The sequence below is a fragment of the Chiloscyllium plagiosum genome, chromosome 7 (genome assembly GCF_004010195.1).
Source record: "Chiloscyllium plagiosum isolate BGI_BamShark_2017 chromosome 7, ASM401019v2, whole genome shotgun sequence".
Classification (NCBI taxonomy): domain Eukaryota; kingdom Metazoa; phylum Chordata; class Chondrichthyes; order Orectolobiformes; family Hemiscylliidae; genus Chiloscyllium; species Chiloscyllium plagiosum.
This window is the reverse complement of record NC_057716.1, coordinates 78,540,137-78,567,367: the sequence shown is the minus strand read 5'-3', so window position 1 is coordinate 78,567,367 and position 27,231 is coordinate 78,540,137. Positions and strand designations below refer to the sequence as shown.

The window sequence follows — 27,231 nt, the reverse complement described above, 5'->3', positions numbered from 1 at the left end:
CGGTTGTCAACGTATGTGCCTTCCTGATGTCAACTAGTGATTATGCATGTGCATTGCTTAGTCTGCAAACTGAGGATGCATCTTTCCATTCCAACTGGTTGTATTTGAACATATGCTTTCCTCATCACAACAGTTAAATGTGAATGTGCTTGCGTTAGTCCAGCTGGTGACTGTGTCTTGACTTCCTCATTTAACCAAGTACGTCATTCCATTGCCAGCAATGCCAGACTACATTTCTCTGAAATTGTCTTGCCTTTCATTCAAACTGCTTTGATAGTCTCAGTCTTGACTCACAAATTAAAGTCATTTTGGGTATATATCAGCTGGAGATCATAAGAATATGATATGATCTTATTGAAATATATAAGGTCTTAAGGGATGTTGAAAGGGATCTTTCCTTGTTGCACTTGAGGGTAGAATTTACAGATAAGGGTCTCCAACTTAAGACAGAGATGCTGAGACTATTTTCTCTCAGAGAATTGTTAGTCTAGAGAATTAGTTTCCAAAAGTGCAGTAGAGCAGGTCATTGAGTATTTTTGAGGTCAATTCTTGGGAAAGGAAGACAAAAACCATCATTATCTGACTTTATTCAATGGCTTCTATCATTACTATAGAGGCCATGGTCAAATCATCCATGATTCTATCAAATGGCAGAACAAGCAGAGGGGCCAAGTGGTCTATCTTTACTCCAAACTTTTATGTATATATGCTGGTAAGTATCTCCTCCAGTGTCTGAATCCCTTTTGTCTGAATATGAATGATGATAGTAATAGACTCCTTCAGGCTTGCCAGTGCCACATTATATAAGATGGAGAATGTGACAGGTGGGGGGCAGCGATAGTGAATACAAGTTACTGGATCACACCCTGATTATGACTGACTTGTTTCCTAAAACACTCAACTTAGTTTTACTTTGTAGATCAGACTCTACAGAGTTCCGATCTTGTTTTTTGAAGGCATGGATCAATTTTGCAGCACCAACGCAGTTTGCAACACCCACCTTTTATCTATGGCAGTTTTATACAATGCAAAATCCTAAATTACTTACAATGCTCCAGTTTTCTTTACATGGCTTTGGGTCTTCTTCCTCCATGACGTGCTTGCTTTACTCTTGGACGATATTATTAGAGTGTAATGGAGAACAATGCCAATAGCACAGATTTAATCTCTGTACCAACAGTAGTATTTCATGGCGATTCTATTTCCTCCACTTGCCTTAAATTTGTGGATGAAAGCTTCATTTTCATATGGTCTAATGTACTTGCTAACTTACTGAGACTTGATTTACACTAATAATGAGATATGGTTTACCATGAGACGTGGTTTTTATATCTTGAAACAAAGGTATATACTTAAGCATTATAAAACCAGTCTTTCCCTTTAATAACCTAAGTAACCTTACAGTTTTTAAATGTCTATGCCCACACACTAGTTTAAAATCTGTTTTGGGTATGCACGTTATTAAAAAGTGTATACTACCCTGATTACAGCTGGTCGCACTGGTGTTGAGACTGTTCTTCCTGCTCGCAAGACTCTTGCTTCTTGAGCCTGGTGTTTTCTGGAGACCCCTTGGTTTAAGTGTATTCTTTTAACTAGTTATCTGGGTCATTTCTGAATACAATGGTTTAGCAGTAGTTTGATGTAACAATGTAATTAGCATAATTTAATTTAAATTCCTATCTCAGGAAGGGCATTACAAAAGACAGTATTGGGGATTGTAATTTGCCCGATAGAATCGATCCGAGGAGCCGAGCTGTATCAAAGACAATTTTACTGAAATTCAGATCTATTGGTTCACCTGAAATCTTGCTGCAGTGTCTCATCCACAATCCATTCAATAATCAATCAAGGAGAATGGCTTTCGATTCAATTTGACATTGAATGCTGCAAGTTTCCTGACTTAATATCTCAGTTCCACTGTGTCATTGACACTTATGCAATATAATGATTCAAGGTAACCTGTATGCATGCCTGTCTGTCTGGCCTGATCCAATTTCCAGCATGCTGTTCAGTTGGCCAATTTTCTCAACATGTCATTTAGTTTCCCAATATTGCTTCAGTGTCCCAAAAGACCTATTGCTTTACTTTAAAAGGGAGTAGCACCTGTCAAACTATGAGTGGCCAAATTGACCCTCTGTAGTTGAGAGTGATAACTGTGGTCCTTTGGGACTGTGGCTATATGATGACATTTTCCTTTGTGTTTGTGTCACTACAGTTCAGTGTTCATTATCTATGAAGATTCATTTCTTTTGTTTCCTGGCAGAACATTTGCAACTATAGCTTAATTATAGTTTTCATATCAGGTACAGGAAAATTGCAATAACCAGTATTGTTTCTGAAGTGGAGCAAATAACATTTTTTTCTATTTTAGCAAAAGAAATGAAAAGAATTTTAAATAGTTTAATTTATTAAATTTTGAAAGCCAGAGGGATGTCAACCTCTAATATAGTGTGTAAATTTAATCTCCCATCCACCGCCTCTAACCTCATAGTCCCACAACCCCGCACCACCCATTTCTACCTCCTGCCTAAAATCCACAAACCTGACTGCCCCGGCCGACCCATTGTCTCAGCCTGCTCCTGCCCCACCGAACTCATTGCTGCATACCTTGACATGGTCCTGTCCCTCTTAGTCCAAGAACTCCCAACTTCTCCTTCCAATCCTCCCACTTCCTCCAAACCAAAGGAGTAGCCATGGGCACCCGCATGGGCCCCAACTCTGCCTGCCTCTTCGTTGGATATGTGGAACAGTCCATCTTCCGCAGCTAGATTGGCACCACCTCCCACCTTTTTCTCTGCTACATCGATGACTGTATCGGCACTACCTCGTGCTCCCACGAGGAGATTGAACAGTTCATCCACTCTACTAACACCTTCCACCCTGACCTCAAATTTACCTGGACCGTCTCAGACTCCTCCCTCCCCTTCCCAGACCTTTCCATTTCTATCTCGGACGACCGACTCAACACGGACGTTTATTATAAACCGACTGACTCCCACAGCTACCTAGATTACACCTCCTCCCACCCTGCCCCCTGTAAAAACACTATCCCATATTCCTAATTCCTTCGCCTTCGCCGCAACTGCTCCCAGGAGGACCAATTCCAATACCGAACAACACGGATGGCCTCCTTCTTTAAAGACCACAATTTACCCTCAGACGTGGTTGACGTTGCTCTCCACTAAAATCAAGGCTTCAGGACAGAGAGGTAGGGAGCCAGGAACATTGAAAGGGAAGAAAATTTGTAAAGTAAACATACTTACAACACTTCTGAACCATTTCTATAACACTTCTGAACCATCTGACTCATTTCCATGCACCTTGTGGAATACAGTGTGAAATTCTGATCTCACTGCTATAGGAAGGATGTTGTGAAAATCATGAGGGACATGGATAGGATAAATAGTCAAAGTTTTTTTTTTCCCTGGGGTGGGAGAGTCCAAAACTAGAGGGCATAGGTTTAAGGTGAGAGGGGTAAGATTTAAAAAGGACCTAAGAGGCAACTTTTTCATGCAGAGGATGTTGCGTGTAAGGAATGAGCTGCCCGAGGAAGTGGCGGAGGCTGGTACAATTGCAACATTTAAAAGGCATCTGGATGGCTATATGAATTGGAAGAGTTTAGAGGGATATGTGCCAAGTGCTGGCAAATTGGATGAATTTTTTTATGATATCTGGTCGGCATCTCTATAACTCTATGATTTTAAATTACATTTTTCTTTCATACTTTTAAACTTATTTTATTCATGGAGGAATCTAAAAATGTAAAATATTACAATTTAAAGTGTACAATGTTTTAATTTTTTTTCTAGTAAAGGAAATTCTACAGAACCAAACTACAAGTTTATCATAGAATCCAGTGTTTTACTTAAATTCATGATTTTCAGGAAAACCACAACTTCAAATGAGGAGTCCCTAATTACTGACACATCCTATCATACCACATGATTTAACAGCCTTTTAACATAACACGCTTCATTTTACTGTCCTTGCAGTGCATAATGAATTGCTAATTTAAAATCGTCCACTTTAAATCATTGTTAAAAGTTAACATTGCTCCACTTGCATGTCACTGCATTGAAACGTGCAGTAGGTCCAAGTTATTCAATCTTTAGGAATGTTGAAAGGACAGTGCAGTGAAATTCTAGGTTACCGGCGAAACCAGAATGATTGAACTCCCAATTTTCTCCTTATCATGTACAAATGAGAGAAATATTTTTTCTTCGCATTTTCTTAGAACAGTCTACTAAATGACCTATATAATCAGAAATTGCACAGTTCAAAGCCAAACATGACTGCAATATCACCAGGAGGTCATTTAAGTACAGAGAAACTCAAACTGTTGTTTTCTTTATTGGAGGAGGAAGTTAAGGTTTCAGAGCACTAATATCTGTTGACAGTAATGTTCTTTGTGCTATTAAAATTTCACTGTTCATTCTTGCCCCTTCAAAAATGGCACTTTGATGTTCTAACATTCCTTGGAAATTAATACAATTTAGAATCTAACTCCCTAAGGCAGAAAATTGGCTTTATACATACATTTCAAACCTCCAGTCAAACTCCAAATAGTCTTTTTTTAAATTGAAATAATGTGACAAAATACAATAGCAAAGCAATATAATGGAGAGATTACAGGACTCAGTGGGAGAGACGGAACTGAGGGATCTGGTACACGAATCACAGAAAGTTAATATGCATGTGATTAGAAAGGCAAGTGGAATATGTGGATAATTACAAGGGGAATTTAATGCAATGATCAGGACATTTTCTTGGAGGAAAGTTAGACATTGGTGAGACCATGTTGCAATACTATATACACATTTGGTCTACTTATTTGGAAAACATATTATTGTACTGGACTAGTTCAAAAAAGAGGTTCACTTGATCCATTCTTAGGATGAAGGGCTTATCGTGTGAAGAAAGGTTGAACATATTTGGCCTATGATGATTGGCATTTATCACAATGAAAGGTAATGTTATTGAAACTTAATGTGTGAAAATGTAAAAGCAGAGAACATAATTGCAAGTTTTGAGAAGATTTATACCTCAGGTTGAGGGTCTACATGTATGTTTGCTCGCTGAGGTGCTCGCTGAGGTAGGTAACATTATCAATGAGGAGAAACGGGTCAGTCAGTTCCGGAGTAGCCATGGGCACCTGCATGGACCCCAGCTATGCCTGCCTCTTCGTAGGATATGTAGAACAGTCCATCTTCCGCAGCTACACTGGCACCACCCCCCACCTTTTCCTCTGCTACATCGATGACTGTATAGGCGCTGCCTCGTGCTCCCAAGAGGAGGTTGAACAGTTCATCCACTTTACCAACACCTTCCACCCCGACCTCAAATTCACCTGGACCGTCTCAGACTCCTCCCTCCCTGGCTAAACCACTTATTCCTCTCCTTTTATACCTTTTGGTCTCTGGTCTTAGATATGTCACGCCCTTGAGCCCCGCCCCTCCAACCGCCACCAGGACAGAACCCCACTGGTCCTCACCTACCACCCCACCAATCTCCATATACAGCGTATCATCCGCCGTCATTTCCGCCACCTCCAAACGGATCGCACCACCAGGGATATATTTCCCTCCCCTCCCCTATCAGCGTTCCGAAAAGACCACTCCCTCCGTGACTCCCTCGTCGTGTCCACACCCCCCACCAACCCAACTTCCACTCCCGGCACTTTCTCCTGTAAACGCAAGAAATGCAAAACGTGCCCACACCTCCCCCCTTACTTCCCTCCAAGGCCCTAAGGGATCCTTCCATATCCACCACAAATTCACCTGCACCTCCACACACACCATTTATTGCATCCATTGCACCCGATGTGGCCTCCTCTATATTGGGGAGACAGGCCGCCTACTTGCGGAACGTTTCAGAGAACACCTCTGGGACACCCGCACCAACCAACCCAACCATCCCGTGGCTCAACACTTCAACTCCCCCTCCCACTCCACTAAGGACATGCAGGTCCTTGGACTCCTCCATCGCCAGACCATAGCAACACGACAGTTAGAGGAAGAGCGCCTCATCTTCCGCCTAGGAACCCTCCAACCACAAGGGTTGAACTCAGATTTCTCCAGTTTCCTAATTTCCCCTCCCCCCACCTTGTCTCAGTCAAATCCCTCGAAGTCAGCACCGCCTTCCCATCCTGCAATCTTCTTCCTGACCTCTCCGCCTCCACCCCCACTCCGGCCTATCACCCTCACCTTGACCTCCTTCCACCTATCGCATTTCCAACGCCCCCTCCTCCCTACCTTATACCTTAGCCTGCTGGACACACTTTCCTCATTCCTGAAGAAGGGCTTATGCCCAAAACATCGATTCTCCTGCTCCTTGGATGCTACCTTACCTGCTGCGCTTTTCCAGCAACACATTTCCATCAACATTATCAATGAGCCTCTGGTGAAGCACTGGTGGTATGGCCCACTTTTTATTTACATGTTTCGGTTTCCTTGGATTGGTGATGTCATTTCCTGTGGTGATGTCATTTCCTGTTTTTCTCAAGGGTTGGTAAATGGGATCCAAGTCAATGTGATCCTAGAAACATGGCACTCCAACCGAAACTCTATCAACAAACACACTGACTTTGATCCCATTTATCACTCTCTGAGAAAAAGAACAGAAAATTACATCACCACAGGAAATGAATCGTCTGAAAATGAACCTTCCAGATCAGCAAACAAACCTACATCCAGAGTGCATAATCTCAGAGGAAGTTGTCATCCAGTTAGAACAGAGATAAGGAGAAATTTCTTCTCTCACAGGGTCATTCATCTGTGACATTCTTTACCACTGAGGGCTACCAAAGCCAAATCCTTAAGTACATTGATGGTTGAGATAGATTTTTAATTAATAAGGGAATTAAAGGCTTTCAAGAAAAGTCAAGATACTGGAGTTGAATTTTATCAGATCAGCAATCAGATTATTGAGATGAAGCAGAGTTGATGGGCTGAATGGTCTGTTCCTGCGTCTTATAGAAAAATATAGGAACTTGATGGTGTTTGATTGGGTAGATATCGAGAGAATGTCTTGTCATTGAGCCCAAAATAGAGAATGTGTTTTGGAATAGCATGTCTTTCTTTTCAGGTAAGATGTGTTGAATGTTTTTTCTCTGCCTCGGTATGAAGTAATGGTCACATGGGCTGATAAAATTTACGCAATTTTGAGTTGGATTAACCATTGGTAGACAAGAATCAAGGTTATGTCGTACAGATAGCTAAATGGAGCTTAAACAGTTGCTCAAGTAGCAATGATATTATTGAATGATGGCGTAGTTCAAGACCACAAACAGTTTATTCCTTTTCTTATGTTCCTATGAGGATAAGCAAATTATCTTTAAGCACAGTTTAATAACAGCACATAAGTAAAAGTAACAGAAGTAAAATATTGTGTCATGAAATCTAAAATTAATACTAGAAATACTCAACAGGTCACTGAAGATCTGTAGAGCATGTTAAAATCAGGTGAGAAGGGTTGAACTGGCATCTTTCGTTTCAACCTTCTTGCTTGGCCGCATCAAAAGTCTAGGTTCTTTTTTTAGCAGGAGGCTGTACTTCAGTCCAACTAAAAGTTGTGAACCGATTTTTACTGTAGCAGGAAGGAGCCAATCACAATATTTTCTCAAAAGTGATTTTATAACCTGTTTACTTAGACACACACACACACTCACTTTCTATGTCTCTCTCTCTCTAATGGAATAGTGTACATAACTTAGTGAAGATTTTAAAAATATGTATGGATAAGAGTCCTTTAGGTGTTCTTGTGTTGTAACATTTGAATTGAGACCATGGAAGAAATAGTATTCTTTTTTGACTAAGTATGGAGGAAGGCAGAAAATTGGAAGGGATGTCTTATTGTGGGCAGTGTAAGCTTTCTGACATGATTCTTCTCAGGTCATTACATGTGCGTGTATGGGTTAAAGAAGCAACACATTTTAATGATGCCTCCCAAAATGTTTTCCTTCAGACAAAGATGCCATAATAACCGCCAAAAGCAGCCTGGATAGAGTTTAGCACCCATTGCCAGGTCAAAAACCTGTCTCCAATGCCACAAGAGGGCGATTTGTTCTCCCCGACAGTTCATGGAATGCTTCATGCTCCTTTGAGTGTGAGTTAGCATTTTCAGGTTGCCACTGAAAAGGACTGTTACACAGGAAGTTGGGTGCTATACATCTCCATCAGATGCCCTGTGTGCAATCAATGTTCGTTACTTCATTTCAGCTACCAAATAAACATGATTGCCACTATAGTGCTACTGACTCTCACAGATCTATTTGGGTTGATACTTAAATATAAAGAAAGCTACAACATACAAAAGTGTGACTTATATTATTTGCGCTATAGCTTTCATCACAACTTGGAGAATCTTCACATCTGACACTTCGTACCAAAGGCTTGGATGGGAAAAGGACACAACCACAAATGATGGCCTTTGAAGTTGATCTCCTTTTTGAGTTCAACCTTGCTTGTCTCCCCTGGTCAGGCTTGCTCACATCAGCTGATGTCGCCCAAGGCTGACTTACTATGAGGATGTTTGTTGGTTTGTGTGTGTGTGTGTGTGTTAAACAGGGACATAATTTAATTCTGAAGAAAGGTCACTGGACAGGAAATATCAACTTTGTTTTCTCTCCACAGATGCAACCAGACCTCCTGCATTTTTCCAGCAATTTCTGTTTTTGTTACAGAATGTAGAGGGGAGGTGGGCAGGAGAGTGAAGATGCTGATTGGCTTAATTGTCTTTGGGGAGTAAAATGTTATTTTCAGTTCAGGATCCCACTTGTCTCATCTGTCTTTAGTTCCACTAAACTTTGCCAAATTGTGTGGGTCAGGTGATGCATTGTAACCAATTAAAGTCAGTATTTGTGGTACAGTTTTAACACCATTTCAGTTCATCAAAGTCTTGAGTATTAAGTTATGATGGAATTCAAAGGTCAGTGGTCCACATTTTATATCATTGTGCCAAAAGAATAATTGTTTAAATATTTCAAGTGTTTGACCTTGGTCACAGAAATTTGTAAAGGGAAGGTATATGCTTCAGAACAACAAAAACTCCAAAGAGACAAATGTGACTTATATTATTTGCTGCTGACATTATTAGCTATATTAAAATTAGTTGAATGATATCCGAAGAATACAAACAGCGAGCCAAACCAGTTCCCAAGAAAGAGCTAATTGTTTTGGTGATTGCAGTATAATTAAACAGAGCATCACAGTTTATAACTATTTTTGATTGCTTACATATATTTTTGGATTTCATTCACATCATTAAAGAAAAACCTAACTGATTTCCATCATTAAATGCTATTTCTAAGACTGCAGTAATAATTGAAGAAAGATAAAATTGCACCTTGTCATGCCTTCATCATTGCATTGCAGAACCAAAGAACGAATTGTTCCTGTTTTATGGAAAAGGACGTCCCGGAATAATTCGAGGAATGGATCTGAATACAAAAGCAGTTGATGAATATATGATACAAGTAGAGAACCTTGTCAATCCACGGGCTCTTGATTTCCATGCAGAAACAAATTATATCTACTTTGCTGACACAACCAGCTTCTTAATTGGACGACAGAAAATCGATGGCACAGGGCGAGAGACAATCCTAAAGGATGGTAAGTAAATTGAAATCCTCACGATGTTTCTCGATAATGAAACAGTTAGATCTTCATTGGTACATGATGCGCATCAGTTTTTCCACAATACTTGCAAATTCTTTTTCATATGTGTAGACTATTAAACGGCATTTTCCACTCTATTAGGACAAGCAGCTAAAATTTCGAAGCAAATTCATTATTTTAAGTGATTCAAGCACAAGATGTGCTTGGAGCTGTTGTGAGTGACAAACTTTTAACTATTTTCTTCTCCTTACATTAAAAGAGGTTGTCTTAGTCAACAAGTGAACTTGTTCACTAAATAATCTCTTCAAAACATAGAGACATAGATAACAGTATTACAGCTGAATAAAGGCAACCAAAGAACCATGAGCGAGGAGCTGGGTAGAATTGCCTGGGAAAGGAGCCTAGCAGAAAAGACAGTGGAACAGCAAAGGTAGGAGTTTCTGGGAGTAATTCAGGAGACACAACAGAGATTCATCCCAAGGAAAAAGAAACACGGTACAGAGAGGACGAGGCAACAGTAGCTGAAGTCAGGCTGAACAAAGGGAAGTCAGGGATAGCATAAAAGCAAAAGAGAAAAAGCATATGATGTGGCAAAGGGCAGTGGGAAACCAGAGGATTGGGAAGCTTACAAATATCCACAGAGGGCAACAAAAAAGAAATAAGGAGGGAGAAGTTTAAATATGAGGATAAGCTAGCCAATGATATAAGAAAGACTGTAAGAGTTTCTTTAGATATATAAAGGGCAAAAGAGAGGCAAAAGTGGGCATTGGGCCACTGGAAAATGAAGAGATAGTAATGGTGAACAAGGAAATGGCTGAGGAACTGGATAGTTACTTTGCATCAGTCTTCACGGTGGAAGACACGAGTCATATACCAAAACATCAAGAGAGCGAGGGGCAAAGCTGAGTTTGGTGGCCATCACCAAGGAGAAGGTGCTAGAAAAACTGAATGGCCTGAAGGTGAATAAATCACCAGGACCAGATGAGCTATACCCTAGAGTTCTAAGGGAGTTGGCGGAAGAGACAGCGGAGGCATTAGTGGTGATATTTCAGGAATTGCTAGAATCAGAGAGGATCCCAGAGGACTGGAACATCATGAACATGACATCCCTTCTTAAAAAGGAAGTAAGGCAAAAGACAGAAAATTACAGACTGATTAGTCTAACCTCAGTCGTGAGTAATATCCTGGAACCCGTTGTGAAAGATGAGATTTCTGAATCCTTGGAAGTGTTTGGTAAAATAGGACAAAGTCAGTATGGTTTCATCAAAGGGATGTAATGTTTGATATATCTATTAGAATTCTTTGAGGAAGTGACGATCAGATTAGACCAAGAAAAACCAACTGAAGTTATCTACCTGGACGTCATGAAGGCCTTTTACAAAGTGCTGCACAGGAGGCTACAGAGTAAGGTATGGGCCCATGGTGTCAGAGGCAAGGTGCTAGCATGGATAGAAAGCAGACAATGAATACAAAAGGGTCCTTCTTAGGATGGCAGCTGGTGATAAGTGGTGTTCCACAAGGGTCAATGTTGGGACCACAACTTTTCACTTTATAAATTAACAATCTAGATGAAGGAACTGAGGGCATTCTGGCTAAGTTTGCAGATGATGCAAAGATCGGTAAAGGGATAGGCAGTATTGAGGAGATGGACATGCTGCAGAAGTATTTGGGCAGGTTACAAGAGTGTGCAAAGAAATAGCAGATGGAGTACAATGTGGGAAAGTGTGATGTCATGCACTTTGGTCGGAAGAATAGAGGCATGGACTATTTTCTAAATGGGGAGAAAATTCAGAAGTCTGAAGTGCAAAGAAATTGGGAGTTCTAGTCCAGGATTCTTTCAAGGTAAACTTACTGGTTGAGCCAATAGTTAGGAAGGCAAATGCAATGTTGGCATTTATTTTGAGAGGACGAGAATATAAAAGCAGGGATGTACTTCTGAGGCTCTATAAAGGTCTGGTCAGACCATATTTGGAGTATTGTATGCAGTTTTAGGCACCATATCTTGGGAAGGATGTATTGACCCTGGAGCGTGTTCAGAGGAGGTTCACGAGAATGGTCCCAGGAATGAAAAGCTTAACATATGAGGAATGGTTGAGGACTCTGGGTTTGTATTCAATGGAGTTTAGAAGGATAAGGGGAGATCTAATTGAAACATACAGAATACAGAATGGCCTAGACAGAGCAGATGTTAGGAAGATGTTTCTGTTGGTAGGCAGACTAGGACCCGAGGCACAGCCTTAGGGTAAAGGGAAGACCTTTTAGTACAAAGATAAGGAGAAACCTCTTCAGCCAGCAACTGATGAATCTGTGGAATTCATTGCCACAGAAGGCTGTGGAGGCCATGTCATTGAGTATATTTAAGAATGAGACAGATAGGTTCTTCAGTATCAAGGGGATCAAGGATTAGTGGAGAATAGGATAAACTTATTAGCCATGATTGAATGGTGGAGCAGACTCAATGGGCTGAATGGCCTAATTTCTGCTCCAATGTCTTATGGTCTTATACCCTTCTGAGTAAGGAATACAGAGAAATTCCAAAATGTTATTATTTAATAAATAAACATTGCTTTAACTAAATAAAGTTGAACATAATAATGTAATGATTTCAGGTTAATTATTACTGGACAAGTCAGATCGCAATTCACATCTGAAGTTTGGCCTGATAGTTCATGTCGTGCTTTTATTTTGCTTTTAAGGATGTGATATTGCATCAAAGCACAAACACCAATGCTTCAGATTTGGTTTTAACACTAACACAATTGCTTTTTAAGTACAAGAAATGAAAATTAAAACAGAATCATGAAAACTATCTACTTATAAAGCAAACATAAAATTTTCAAAGCACAGAATAGAATAGATCACAGCTACAGGGAATGTATTAACTACATCTTCAATTCCTCATCTCAAGTATAAGATATATTCTTCCTTTACTCTTCATACATCTGAACTTAGACTTTCTCAGCTTCAAATAATCCTTTCAGCTTCTTCAGAAAACAGTTCTAGTCTAGAATTCTAAAGCCAAATTCTTTGCTGGAGTAACGTATTTTTAACAGTTTTAAATGATCTCCCATATAAAGGTACTATTGCTTTATTGGTTCAGCTTTACCCAAGACCTCTGCAAACCTGTCAAACTGAAGCTAAAAATGTTTTCAACAATATGGGTGTTACCCTTAAGATAAATAAAAGCACAATTTCCGAAAAACTTCCAACTGAGGCCTAATTCACTGCACCAACAAATCTGTGCCTGTAAAATGTTCCCAATGCAAACAAATTACCATTAGCTTCAAATAACTCTAGCTTTCTCTCACTGTTTATAAAAAATCATCATGGCTACAAAAACACCTCCAAGTTAAATATTGAATTCAATCATAGACGCATATCGAATCTATGTGCCACTAGTTTAAAACTCTAAGTCAAAAAGACGTTATACTAAAATGTATTTAACTCACAAAATACTTAATATTTTAATGTACTGGAGTCAGGAGCTGTACAGCATGAAAACAGACCCTTCGATCCAAATCATCTACGTTGACCAGATATGCTCAATAAAATTAGTCCCATTTGCCAGCATTTGGCCCATACCCCCTAAATCTTTCCTATTCATATACTCATTCAGATGCCTTTTAAATGTTGTAATTGTACAACCTTCACCACTTCCTCTGGCAGCTCATTCCATACACACATCACCCACTGCGTGAAAAAGTTGCCCCTTAGGTCCCTTTTCCATCTTTCCCCTCTAGTTTTGGCCTCCCTTATCTTGGGGAAAAGACTTTGTCTATTCACCCTATCCATGCCCCTTATGATTTTATAAATCTCTATAAGGTCAGCTCCCATCCTCCAATGCTCCAGGAAAAACAGCCCCAGCCTATTCAGCCTCTCTCCACAGCTCAAACAGACCAACTCTGGCAACATCCTCGTAAATCTTTTTTGAACCGTTTCAAATTTCGCAACATCCTTCTTGTAGCAGAGGGACCATGTTTGAATGTAGTATTCCAAAAGTAGGCCTAACCAATGTCTTGTACAGCCGCCACATGATCTCCCAACTCTTATACTCAATGCACTGAACAATAAAGGTAAGAACACCAAACACCATCTTCACTATCCTGTCTACCTACATCCCAAGTTCTTTTTTTTTGGAAACACTCCCCTGGACTTTACCATTAATTGTATAAGTCCTGCCCTGATTTGCCTTTCCAAAATGCAGCACCTCACATTTATCTGAATTAAATTCCATCTGCCACACCTGTAAATAGTTCTGTATCCGAATGGCTAGTTCTCCATGTGATCTAACCTTGTTAACCAGTTTACTATGTGGAACCTTGTCGAACACCTTACTGAAGACCATATAGATCACGTCCACTGCTCTGCAGTCATCAATCGTCTTTGTTACTTCTTCAAAAAACTCAATCAGTTTTGTGAGAAACAATTTCCCATGCACAAAGCCATGTTGACTATCCAAAATCAGGCTTTGCCTTTCCAAATACTAAATATTGATGTAATGATCTTTGCAACCAGTTGGGAAAAAGCATGAGAATTAAGGGTAGATGACTCTGTTGAGAAACTTCCTGACTGAGGCAAAATACAGATAATAAACAGCCCATTCTTCAACTAAGGCAATGATGGAGCAGATAATAGACCTCTTGGGAATAAGATTCGGCTCATTGAACGAGTCTGGGGTTTTCCCTGTCGTATACCCCCAACAGAGTGCACCCCATAACACGAGTGCATTCTTTACTGTATAACTGGAGCAGGCAACAAGGATAGGTGATGGAGGTTGAGGAATTGGGACAATTGGAGCAGCATTCTGAAAAGGAGGATAAGGACTTTGAGCAGAAGGGACATCACCTTGTACATCACAGAATGCTTCTGCATTGACACCCGGTTCCAGTAAATGTGAACTGATTGTGGTGATTACTCATTGATTTAAATATGCCTGTAGTGTGTCGTATGCCAGGAGCAAAATGCAGCTTCTGCATGTTTGATTTCTGCATGCATTTCCTCTTTGTAAATAAACGTGAATGTTTAGAACCTTATGAAATCTTCCCTGTATGTGATGGGCCTGCATTTGATGATGATAAGCTTGGTACAGTGGGCACTGGGAAATGATTTACATGGATTTGGAGGGGCTATGAGATCGGATGTGGCTAAAGACCAATGAGTTTTGTTGCCTGATGCTTAAACAGCAATTGCAGTAGCAATGAACAGTTTAACGTTCAAGGAAATGCTCATTGTGCTGCCTTTGTGTGTGAGAAGCACAAGTTTGTAGCTATTGTCCCACTATATTGAAGGGCTACTCCGTAAGTATAGCTAGAGTTCTATCACGGTGCTAGAATCAGGGGTGATGATCCATTTCAGGATTTGGATGGGTATATGAATAGGAAGGGTTTGGAGGGATATGGGCCGGGTTCTGGCAGGTGGAACTAGACTGGGTTGGGATATCTGGTTGGCATGGATGGGTTGGACCGAAGTGTCTGTTTCCATGCTGTACATCTCTATGACTCTATGGTGTTTGGGAGAATTGGGATAGCATTGGATTAGAAGGGTGTTGTAGGGGTGGGGTAAATACTTCATGATGCGTGTTTGGGATAATTGTGTACAAAACTCATGTAGAGTCAACCCCTGTGCCTCAAATATTAATGATGACTGCAATTGGTTCAGTGTTCTTCTGAAGCACGCAAAGGCAACAAATCTGTTGCCTGTTAGTTGGTGTGCTTAAAGAGGCATGGACACCGCAAAGTTTTTTGATGCCATGCCCATCATACAAACTTAAATTGGGCACCTAGGTATCCTCTATGATGGGCAAATGTGACTAAATGTTATGTACCAAACATGCAGATACAAGGGCTGCCCACCATAGAGTACATAGAGCCTAAAGTCTGAGGCTTCTATGCTACATACTTGAAACACTTACTCACCCTTTGGAAATGTAAATCAAAAGTTTCATGCTTATTTGAAGACTCCTTCATTAAATTGGGTATCTGACTGCAACCAATTTGGAAACCCTGCATTCAGGATACCCATACTTACAATGCCTTTACCAGTGCGCGCAAAATAACATATTTTGGAAAGATTTTCCTCCTGACTCCATAACAGTCCTGATCACCCTTTCACTTGATCACCCATTCTCTGCCTTCAATCCCTCGATCACATGACCTTTCCTCTGAGCACTTCCTCCCTTCTTTATGATTATTTCTTTCCCTTCCCTGGATCTATCTGAGAGTCACTACTGGGAGGGAAGGGAAGCATCTAACCCAATTTCATTCCCTTGGAATTGTTAAGCTGCCTCTTGATGTGGTTTTCATATTAATTTGCTGGAAGCATGCTGGTCAGGACTAAGTCCCAGCTTCAGTTCGACTCAAGCCTCTGGTTTCTGCTGCATACCCACCATGAAACACATACCTTGAGCTTGTCAAGATTCTGAAAGTAATTCCCACCTTGTTACGCCTAATCTTTAGTATTGTACCAAGATGGTCTACAGCATCTTTGTGAGGTGATGTAAGATCACATGAGCACCTAGTATGTAGTTCACTCCATCAATATTGTGGTAAAAGCTGAGTCTCACTATTTACAATTATTACATCTATCATCTTTGAATAAAGGTTTATATTTGCTAAGAACCAAGAATCCTGCAATTTTTATCAACCCCATTGCAAGATGCAACTGAAATGATACAGCAAATGTGTTTATGATTATGTAATGCACCTTAAAACTATATATGCACTGTAAATTTAAACGTGTTCCTCAAGATGGAATAATTCTTGTGGTGTTGATCATATTTTAAAGAATATCATTGAAAAAATAATGTGACAATTAGATTGCTATCTGTTCATCAAGGCTACTTTAACTCTCTTAGCCAGCTGGACTGAAAGGGATTACCTGATCATTTACCTCATTGTAATTTAAATTCACTTTATGTAAAAATGACTGCTGTATTTTCCAATATTGTAACAGTGACTACACTTCAAAAATACTTCGCTTGTCGAGCAATTTTGGCCATGCTGAGGCTATAAAATGTGCAATATAAATTCAAGCTTGAGCTTTATCTCACTCTTTGTAATTTGAAAACAACTACAAAAAGAAGCATTAAAAATAAAAATGAGGCATCACTAAATAAAAAAATAAGGAAATAGAATTCTATAATTCTACTCACCCCATTGTCTATACTCCCTTTATTAATTCCTTTTCCAGTTCTCTTTCCATCCTTTCGGTAATTTCTAATGATTCATTAACCCATGATGTAATTTATTGCACTTTGTTTTGAGAAAACTTCACTTTCACCTCTTTATTTCCTATCTGCAATTTTATTGATAAAGTAATAAAATTGTACTAAAAAAGAAATCCATTAGGACACTTTTAGCCATAAAAGACAATCCTAAAAGGATCAGAGACATGGCCAGTCCGTCCTGAGCATAATTTTGTATATTCTAACTGCAACGGAGTACCAACAAATTAATAAAAAAAGATCGAGTTACACTTTGCCGGCACTTTAGTACAAGGAGTAAACAGACAAAAGGGGTCGCTTAGTGGCTCAGTGGTTAGCACTGCTGCCTCACATCACCAGGGACCCTGGTTCAATTCCATTCTTGGGTGACTGTCTGTGTGGAGTTTGCACATTCTACCCGTGTCTGCGGGGGTTTGTTCCTGTTTCCTTTTATAGTCCAAAGATGTGTAGGTTTGGTGGATTGGCCATGGGAAATGCAAGCTTTGGGATAAAGTTCCATTGTGGGTCAGGGTGTGACGCTCTTCAGAGAGTCAGTGTGGACTTGATGGGCCGAATGGCTTGCTTCCGCACTGTAGGGATTATATGAAAAGCAAGAAATAGTGAATGACTGAAGTGATTCATTGCAACCTTCATTGATTTAATATAGAAAGGCCCTTTTAAGAACACTATCATCTGCAATTTGTTATAATTATTGTGCTAAATACCATCCAGATTGGTACTTAAATTGATTTAAATGTTTTTATTAAAACCCTTGAAAGGAACTGTCATGGAATATTCTCAGAGTATTATTAATTGGTGGATGAACATCTGCCAGTGAGACTGGACCATTAACCTTTTTAATATTTATTCAATGCCTAGTTAGGAAGAGTTTGCCGACAGAATAGAGAATTATGATTTGCAAATAGAGACGTACACTAGACAGAGAAAAATGGCAAGAGTGGCACTTAGTGGAAATTGGGCAAAATGAGATGAATAAATGTAATTTATTGATAAGTGAAAAAATTACACTGTACTTCTAAGTATGAAAGACTAGCCTGAGTGCTTCTACTCAAAGAGTTATAGAGCACTGAATGCTTTGCTTTGGTGAATGGCTGAGGATGGGAGTGATAGGGAAGGATACAGGAAGTAATTCAGATTAGTAAAATTAGTTTTGACGTTCTTTAGTGAAGAGCTGGCATAAAGTCAATGGGCTGAGCAATTTTCTATGCTGTAAACTTTAGTGGTTTAAATAATGCCTTACTTCACAAATATCAAAAATGTTTTGTATTCATATGCAATTAATTACTTTCAAGTATAGTAATTTCCCCTACAGTCAAATGTGGCAGCCATTTTATCAAGAACAGTATTGTAGAAATAGTCATCGACTGAATGATTAATCTATTCGGCTTTGTGCTAAATATTTTTAGAAATAGGAGAAGTGTTATTTTTGTTGAGTTTCATGGAGGATTTATCTCCACAAGGACTAGCAGGTTTTCTCACTTGAATGTCACAAACATGGCTATGAATAATCTACTGTGCCCTGTGATAACCCTGTCGATTGATTGCCCCACCCACTTATTCAGCATAATCAGGATATCCAAGGACGTGTCCACAAGTGCAATCTTTTAAAGACAAATGCAAACCCAGTCATGGGCTGGCAGTGCAAAGCTACCATGCACACTTGGCAATATTCACCTTGACATTGGGGTAATTGGTGCCTCACTTTGAGGACAGAAATTTCTGGTGCTTGGGATGATGCAGAAGATTGATTCATTGATTTATTGTTGTCACATGTACTGAGAGATAGTGAAAAGTGTTGTTTTGTGTGCTATTCAGGCGGATTGTACCATGCAAAGTGCATCTGAGTAGCAGAACAGAGTTCAGAATACAGCATTACAGAGAAGGTGCCGAGAGAGAGAGATCAGAATTAATATTTGAGAGGTTGGTTCAAAAGTCTGATAGCAGTGGGGACAAAGCTGTTCTTGAATCAGTTCATATGTGTATTCCAACTTTTATATCTAACGCCTGACAGAAGAGGGGGGAAAGAGTACAACTGCAATAGGAAGGGTCTTTGATTGTGTTGATTGCTTTCCCAAGGCAGCAGGAAATATAGATAGAGTCAATGGATGGAAGACTGATTTGCAGGATGGACTGGACTATATTTACAACCCCTGTCGTTCCTTGTGGTCTTGGGAAGAGCAGATGCCAAACCACACTGTGATGCATTGAAATAGGATGCTTTCTATGGTGTCTCTGTAAAAATTGGTAAGAGTCCTTGTGGACATACTGAATTTCCTTAGCCTCTTGAGGAAGTAGAGATGTTGCTGTGCTTTCTTGACCATCATGTTGACGTGGGTGGATTGTTGGTGACCACCACTCCCAGGAACTTGGTGCTTGCAATCATCAAGATGATCAGAGGATTAGATAGGGTACGCAGTGAAAGTCTTTTTCCTTGGATGATGGCGTCAGCTTGTATGAGGCGGCATGACTACAAATTGAGGGGTGATATATTTAAGACAGATGTCAGAGGCAGATTCTTTACTCAGAGAGTCGTAAGGGCATGGAATGCCCTACCTGCTAATGTAATTAACTCAGCCACATTTGGGAGATTTAAACAATACTTGGAAAAGCACATGGATGATGATGATGGGATCGTGTAACTTAGATGAGTTCACAGGTCAGCACAACAGTGAGGGCTGAGTTCTGCATTGCATTGTTCTATGTTCTGTGTTCTATCTCCACCTCAGCAACATTGATGAAGATGGGACGAGTCCTCCATTTTGCTTCCTGAAGTCAACAACCAGTTCTGTTGTTTTGGTGACGTTGATGGAGAGGTTGTTGTCTTGACACCATATCGCTAAGCACTCAGTCCCTTTCTGCATTCTGTCTTGTTGTTGTTTGAGATCGAATCTACAGTGGTGTTGTCATCAGCAAACTTGTAGAGGGACTAACAGTAATAGCCACCAGCCTGGTCTGATGTTGCCACCTGCATCAGTGTGGAGTCCACTGTCTGGAGAAATGTCCAGAAGTTAAAGAAAATGAAGGGCACAAAGGGGGCATATAAGACACTTCAATGGAAATAAGTTCCCACATTCGTAATTATGATTTCACTATTTTTCATGAGCTGTCTGTCCAGCCACAACCATAGCATTGAAAGTACAGAAATCACCATCATTAGTGCATTATTTGGAAGTTACCTGCAGTTGCTACCATTGGACTATGCTCTAAGTTGTCTGTGCTGGGCATCCAAGGTGGAAGGCTGAAAGGGCAAGTCATACAGCTACCTGATGAAGGAGCAGCGTTCCAAAAGCTTCCAAATAAATTTGTAGAACTATAATCTAATGTTGTGTGATTTTAAACTACAATCATAGAGTCATAGCGATGTACTGTCCAGAAACAGACACTTCTGTCCAACTCATCCATTTTGAACAGATATCCTAACCTAATCCAATCCCATTTTCCAGCACTTTTATTCATATAGATGCCTTTTAAATGTTGTACCAGTCTCTATCACTTCCTCTGGCAGCTCATTCCATACACGCACCACCCTCTGCGTGCAAAAGCTGCCCCTTATTTCCCTTTTAAATCTTCCCCTCTCACTTTAAACCTCTGATTTCTAGTTTTGGACTCCCCCACCCAAGGGTAAAACCTTGTCTATTTACCCTAACCACACCCCTCATCATTTTAGAAACCTCTATAAGGTCATCTCTGAAACGCCGATGCTTCTGGGAAAACAGCCTCTTGAGTTGACATGTGCCTGCTTCGATTCCCAGATTTGAAATTCTTGCTATCTCGTTTCTATCAAATGGATGGGAGAATGGGAAAGTGCTTGTTCATGAGGTAAGATTAAATAATGATGAGGGTGATAATAAGCAATAATCCCTGTTAATAGCCTCTAGTCACTCACAAACAACAGTCACATCTTAAAATCTGGGAATTGATTGAAAAATGTGGCTTTAAGAACATATCATTTGATTTTCCCCAAGATTGAATCATACCTAGCATGAAATTATCAATAACAGAGGCTTCAAGTGCTTCATAACTCTTAATGACTTCCAAATCAATGTTGCAACATTGATAAAACACAGAGATATCAACTTCAAGTAACTACTTCAAAGTGTCAATCAAGCAAAGTCAACAATTTACTTCAATTGTCAAAACAGAGGACCTGCTAGGCAATGTTTTCTATTAGACTGTGATCTCAACCTAGCAAGGGGCATGATTTGGTACTGAGTTGACATGTGTGATATGAGGGGCCAGGGGAGTGGCTGGGGGTATGAGCTAGCATGAAAGCCTGGTGTTTGGAAAGAGAGGAGGTAAGATCATTTGAACTTTCCTTTCTAAAGGATCCTCAATCCAGACTATGCCTCACAACTCTTACGAGGAGCTATGAATCTTTTGTCAAGGAGAAGCAGGCTGACACGACAAAACTGGGAAGGGTGGGGGTATTGCTCGTCAACTTGATAGTGTAGTGCTGGAAAAGAGACAGGAGGTCAGCCAGCATCTGAGAAGCAAGAGAGTCAACATTTTGGGCATAACCCTTCATCAGGACTGGGCTAGTTAATGTCTGTTTCTTCAATGGAGCCAGAGTGGCAATATGGGGCAGGCTGGCCTTATGTCATCACCTGTATTTTGTGCCAATGACAACTGCAGGTGTGGATAAGGAAAGAAATCCCCTGGAATATGTTCACATTCACCATACATAAATAGTTCTGGAGTCCTCTAATTTAGAAAATCCAGGCCCAAGTTTTGAGTTCCTTTTTCCACAAATGGTATAATTCAGTTTAAAGGGTTTTTTTCATGCAGGATGGAGTAAATACTTTCAGACTGGATGTAGGTTTGCTCGCTGAGCTGAAAGGTTCATTTCCAGATATTTCATTACCTTACTTTCTAACATCTTCAGTGGACCTCATACAAAGCAATGCTTAAAATTCCTGCTTTCTATTTGTATGTTTGGGTTTCTTTGGGTTGGCGATGTCATTTCCTGTGGTGAAGTCACTTCCTGTTCCTTTTCTCAGGGGTGGTAGATGGGGTCTAACTCGATGTGTTTGTTGATAGAGTTCCAGTTGGAATGCCATGCTTCTAGAAATTCTTGTGCATGTCTAAGTTTGGCTTGTCCTAGGACGGATGTATTGTCCCAGTCGAAGTGGTGTTCTTCCTCATCCATATGTGAGGACACTAGTGAGAGAGTGCCATGTCTTTTAGTGGCTAGTTGGTGTTCATGTATCCTAGTGCCTATTTTTCTGCCTGTTTGTCCGATGAAGTGTTTGGTACAGTCCTTGCACGGTATTTTGTAAATGATGTTAGTTTTGCTCATTGTCTGTCTACGGTCTTTCAAGTTCATTAGCTGCTGTTTTAGTGTGTTGGTGGGTTTATGGGCTACCATGATGCCACAAACCCACCAATACACTAAAACAGCAGCAACTGAACTTGAAAGACCCTATACAGACAACAAGCAAAACTAATGTCATTTACAAAATACCGTGCAAGCACTGTACCAAACACTTCATCGGACAAACAGGCAGAAAAATAGGCACTAGGATACATGAACACCAACTAGCCACAAAACGACATGACCCTCTCTCACTAGTATCCTCACATATGGATGAGGAAGAACACCACTTCGACTGGGACAACACATCCGTCCTAGGACAAGCCAAACAAAGACATGCACGAGAATTCCGAGAAGCATGGCATTCCAACCGGAACTCTATCAACAAACACATTGAGTTAGACCCCATCTACCACTCCCTGAGAAAAGGAACAGGAAGTGACTTCACCACAGGAAATGGCATCACCAACCCAAAGAAATCCAAACATATAAATAGAAAGCAGGAATTTCCAGCATTGCTTTGCATGAGGTCCACTGAAGATGTTACCGAGTAAAGTAATGAAACGTCTGGAAATGAACCTTTCAGCTCAGCGAGCAAACCTACATCTAAAACCTCAACCTGAGCTACAAATCTTCTCAAAACTTGCTACTTTCAGACTGCTATGATGACGCTATGCTTTACTTGGTGCTTTTCTGCAGAACAGGACTGAAATTACTTAAACAGAAGACAGAAGTATTAACCCAGCGTGAGGTGCTATTTAAGCCAGCCCAATTTCACTAAACCTTTGTTCATATTGGACCTGACAGTGGGAGCTTGCCAAGGGGCCAGCAGTAGTCCTTAAAGATGCTGTCAAATAGTGATGAGAACACTTAGAAAAACATAGCCACTTAAGTAAAGTGGCAATAATAGGTGCAAAAATTGTCTTGGCATTCAAGAAGCTTCCAAGTATTTTTAAAACATATATGAACATTTTCACAGAAAACAGACATTTGACACATCTTGCCAGTACTTTACTAAAATGAGGCAAAACAAATTCTACTCTTCTACTTTAGATAATAAGCTTGTATTTTCTTCCTACTCAAATGTTTTCCATTTTTACCATAGACAATGCAATGGCCTCTGCTTCAACTACTCCCTCTAACAAACATTTCATGCTGTAATAGCTTAGTATAAAGACATTTGTCTTCACCTCTCCATTTTCTCTTTTAGCGACAAGTGACGGACCACTGCGCTTGCCTCCCACACCAATATAACTAATCTTTTTCTATTCACCCTACTAAGACAATTCATAATTTAGAATCTCTACGTTGTGGAAATAGACCATTTGGCCCATCAAGTCTACACTGACCCTCCAAACAGTATCCCACCTGGACCCATCACATCCATGTAACCCTGCATTACCCATGGCTAATCCACTCAACCTGTACATCCCTGAACACAATGGGCAATTTAACATGGCTAGTCCATCTCACCTGTACATTTTTGGTCTGTCAGAGGATACACGGTCACCTGAGGCTGGGATCAAATCCGAACCCCTTGCACTACGAGGTAGCAGTGCTAACCAGTGAGCTATTGTGCCACCAGCTTAAAAAGTACCCTAAGTTCTCCTTTTCTCTGTACTGTGCATGACCAGTTCCATCTCTCTTTATATAAACTTAATCTCCATTTAAGTTCTGTATAACAGAGGAAAATGACTAAAATATTCAGCTTGGAAAAATAAATATCTAACTTTGGCAATGAGCTATTGACCAGGTCATCTGTCTGAACATGAGGAAGAGGAAAATTGGCTTGGTAAATACCTTCATATATACCTTGAATGAAATTCCAACATAAAAGTGGTATGATATGCATGAACGTGCAGTTTCACTATAAATATCTGCAAAATAATTTTTCAGTAGGAGCCACTGACCACACTGATCTTAATAGTAGCAGTGATGCAACCTGGCTGAAAAGTCATCCTAGAATGATACTGTAGTGAATTGTAATTTACATAGTCTGTTGAGAAACTGGGTGGGAATGAACGAAAACAACTAGAGAACATGGTGTCAATCTGATAACATGCAAGAATCTGCATGTATTGTTCTGAATACATACAGTAAACACACAGTATTTGAATATTTATCACACAAAAGGAGTATGCACTTAGAAGATAGAGAGTCAGTCATAATTTCTAATCATCTAGACTTCTGGCTGAAAAAGAAATGGGTGAGTTGGAAATAAGGCCAACATAACAATGCAGTATTTTGTATGTTTTTCAACTGCAGCCAGCCTATTGCATACTAAGCAGGCCTCAATCAACGTGAGGTAGATTAGATTAGATTAGATTAGATTACTTACAGTGTGGAAACAGGCCCTTCGGCCCAACAAGTCCACACCGACCCGCCGAAGCGCAACCCACCCATACCCCTACATTTACCCCTTACCTAACACTATGGGCAATTTAGCATGGCCAATTCACCTGACCCGCACATCTTTGGACTGTGGGAGAAAACCGGAGCACCCGGAGGAAACCCACGCAGACATGGGGAGAACGTGCAAACTCCACACAGTCAGTCGCCTGAGGCGGGAATTGAACCCGGGTCTCCGGCGCTGTGAGGCAGCAGTGCTAACCACTGTGCCACCGTGCCGCCCACAAATAGCTAGAACTTTCACTAGAAACAGATGGTAACTTAACTGAGGCTTTCAAATTGGGTTGTTAGAAAGTAGACAGATCCTTGATGGTACTTTGATCCCTACACATATGATGCCTCTGCTGTCAGCCAGGCCCACAGCTCCAGTGGATAGAAGACAAACCACAATACTTTTAAAAAAAATGGAAGAATGTGAGGAAAGAAATTGACATAGCTTTTAATGGAGGAGAGCTTGGCATGAAAGTTACTTTAATTGCTCTCCTTGGCCCTCCATAAAATTCTTCTTGAAATTAGACTCACCCACCCACTGTCCCTCCTCATTAAATGTCCACCCAATGTGCATTCCGCTTCGAGACCAAGTCAGGAATTTATTAACTGGGAAGAAAATAATAAAGCGGTTACAACAGAATCATAAAACAGAAATTTGGAGAATGAATATTAGAATTCACTGAGATCATACATTCTAATTCATGACATAGGGCATACAACCTTTACCTTTTGCTCATTTGATCAGCAAAATACAGTTACATTATGATTCGTAGATGAAAGGTCATGAATTATTCAGTTTCCAAATTGCATGGGTTTAAACTTCTCCGAGAACTGGCAGGAGTACAGTACTGTGAGAAATGTCCTTTGTACTTGGGTCATGATTGTGAACTCCACTAGTGAGCAGTTTTGGAGAGAAAAAAATTCTTTGATTGCATTTTCTTGATGGAAATCTGGAAGGAATATCGGCAAAAAAATGCTAAGATGTTCATGTTTTTGACTGTGTGCCATCTCAGTGAAAAGTATTAATTATTTTGAACAAACCTTTCAGTGTGGCTTAGTTCCAGATCACATTGCCTGACAGCGTAGTGGAGGCAGGTTCAATCAAGGCATTCAAAAGTTAATTAGATGATTACCTAAAAAGGAAGAATGTGTTGTTCTCTTGCCTTCTTCCCGTAACCCTGTACAAAGTGAGACACTTATTTAAAGAATTGATGTGGACCCGATAAACTTTGTAATGATTCTGTGAAATAGTTTGTTCTCATTTTACTGCACTAAAGTCAAGAGTTGGTCTACACAGTAAAGGCATTTAACTCTTTAGAGTTTTGTATTTTCTGCACAAGTCCTAACCTACGTTTTACAGAATGTATCATATCTCAACTGAATTTTACAAAACTATGAAATATTTTAACGTAGGTACCTTGTATTTGTCATATTGAAGGAGGAAGCTCATTTAAACTTTGTAGATGGTAATGATGTGGTTGTTTTGCTCACAATCCTACTTTTACTGTGATTGTCATAAATCTGAATGTACAACATTATATATCAAATAAATTTGTACAAGTGACCAAGCATCAATTGCAAGTAATAAGGAGGTCCACTTAACTTAAAGCAGAACCCCAATTTTGTCCATGGACTTCACACCCTATTTGAACAGTCAGTGGCATTTGATTTAGATTAATTACAGATTTGTTCCACTGCTGAAAGGGGCCATTCAGCATATCACTTCTGCACTGGTTCTGAGCACTTTAACTTAATACATATAGAGTCATAGAGTCATCTCTTCTGCCTTTGTTTCATATTGTATTTATTTAAATAATCATCCAATACCTTTTTGAATACCTCACTTGAATCTACTTTGACTATACTTCTAGGTAAGTGCATTCCATGCATACATTACTTGCTATGTGAAAAAGTTACTTTTTTCACTCACCTCATATTTGCTTCTTTTGCAAATCCTTGAAAACTCGGCTGTCTGGTTCTTGCTCTGTTTCACAGTGAAAACAATTTCTCCCTATCCATCTTTCCAGATTCATCATGATAGTAAAAATTTGATCAAATTTCATTGCAGCCTTCTCCTCTCTGCATAAAACTGTCCCAACCTCTCCAAGCTTTCCTTGAAACTGAACTGCCTCATTCCTGGAACCATTCTTGTAATCCTGTTATGCACTTTCTCAAAAGTATTCATACCTTTCCTGCAGTGTGACACCTAGAACAGTACACAACATTGGAGCTGAGGTCTAACCCGCATTGTTTACAAGTTTATCACAACTTCCTTGCTCTTGTACTCTCTATCCCTATTCATGAAGAATATGTATATTTTATTGACAGCCCAATCCACCTGTACATTTAATGACATATACATGTACATCAAGGTATCTTTATCCCTGTACATTCTTTAGACTAGTATTCTTTGTTTTGTTGACTTGGTAAAATGCTGATGTATGTCATGGATCATACTTCCAGATCCCTGATGGACATATTGAACTTTTAAATTCCAATGTACGTTTTTTTTTAAAAGAGGGATGAAAAGAATGTTCTGTCCTTTCAGTGATGTATTTAAAAACCTGGTATCTTCCCAGCCTTTCAAATGAAATGCTGTTGACACTCCTTTAAACAAGAGTCCTCAAAAAAAACCATGAATAATAACACACTAGAACACTCTTGAAAGAAATGCTGAAATTAAA

The 27,231-nt window shown here is 39.9% G+C and overlaps 1 protein-coding gene across 1 annotated transcript in view; it reads left to right on the top strand.

Moving 5' to 3' along the window:
* The window catches only part of LOC122551725 (low-density lipoprotein receptor-related protein 1-like), a 1,892,490-nt gene that overhangs the window by 933,672 nt on the left and 931,587 nt on the right, over positions 1 to 27,231 (top strand). The window contains exon 11 of the mRNA XM_043694091.1: positions 9,372 to 9,608. Coding sequence (XP_043550026.1) covers positions 9,372 to 9,608 — 237 coding nt within the window. The remainder of the gene's footprint in view (positions 1 to 9,371; positions 9,609 to 27,231) is intronic.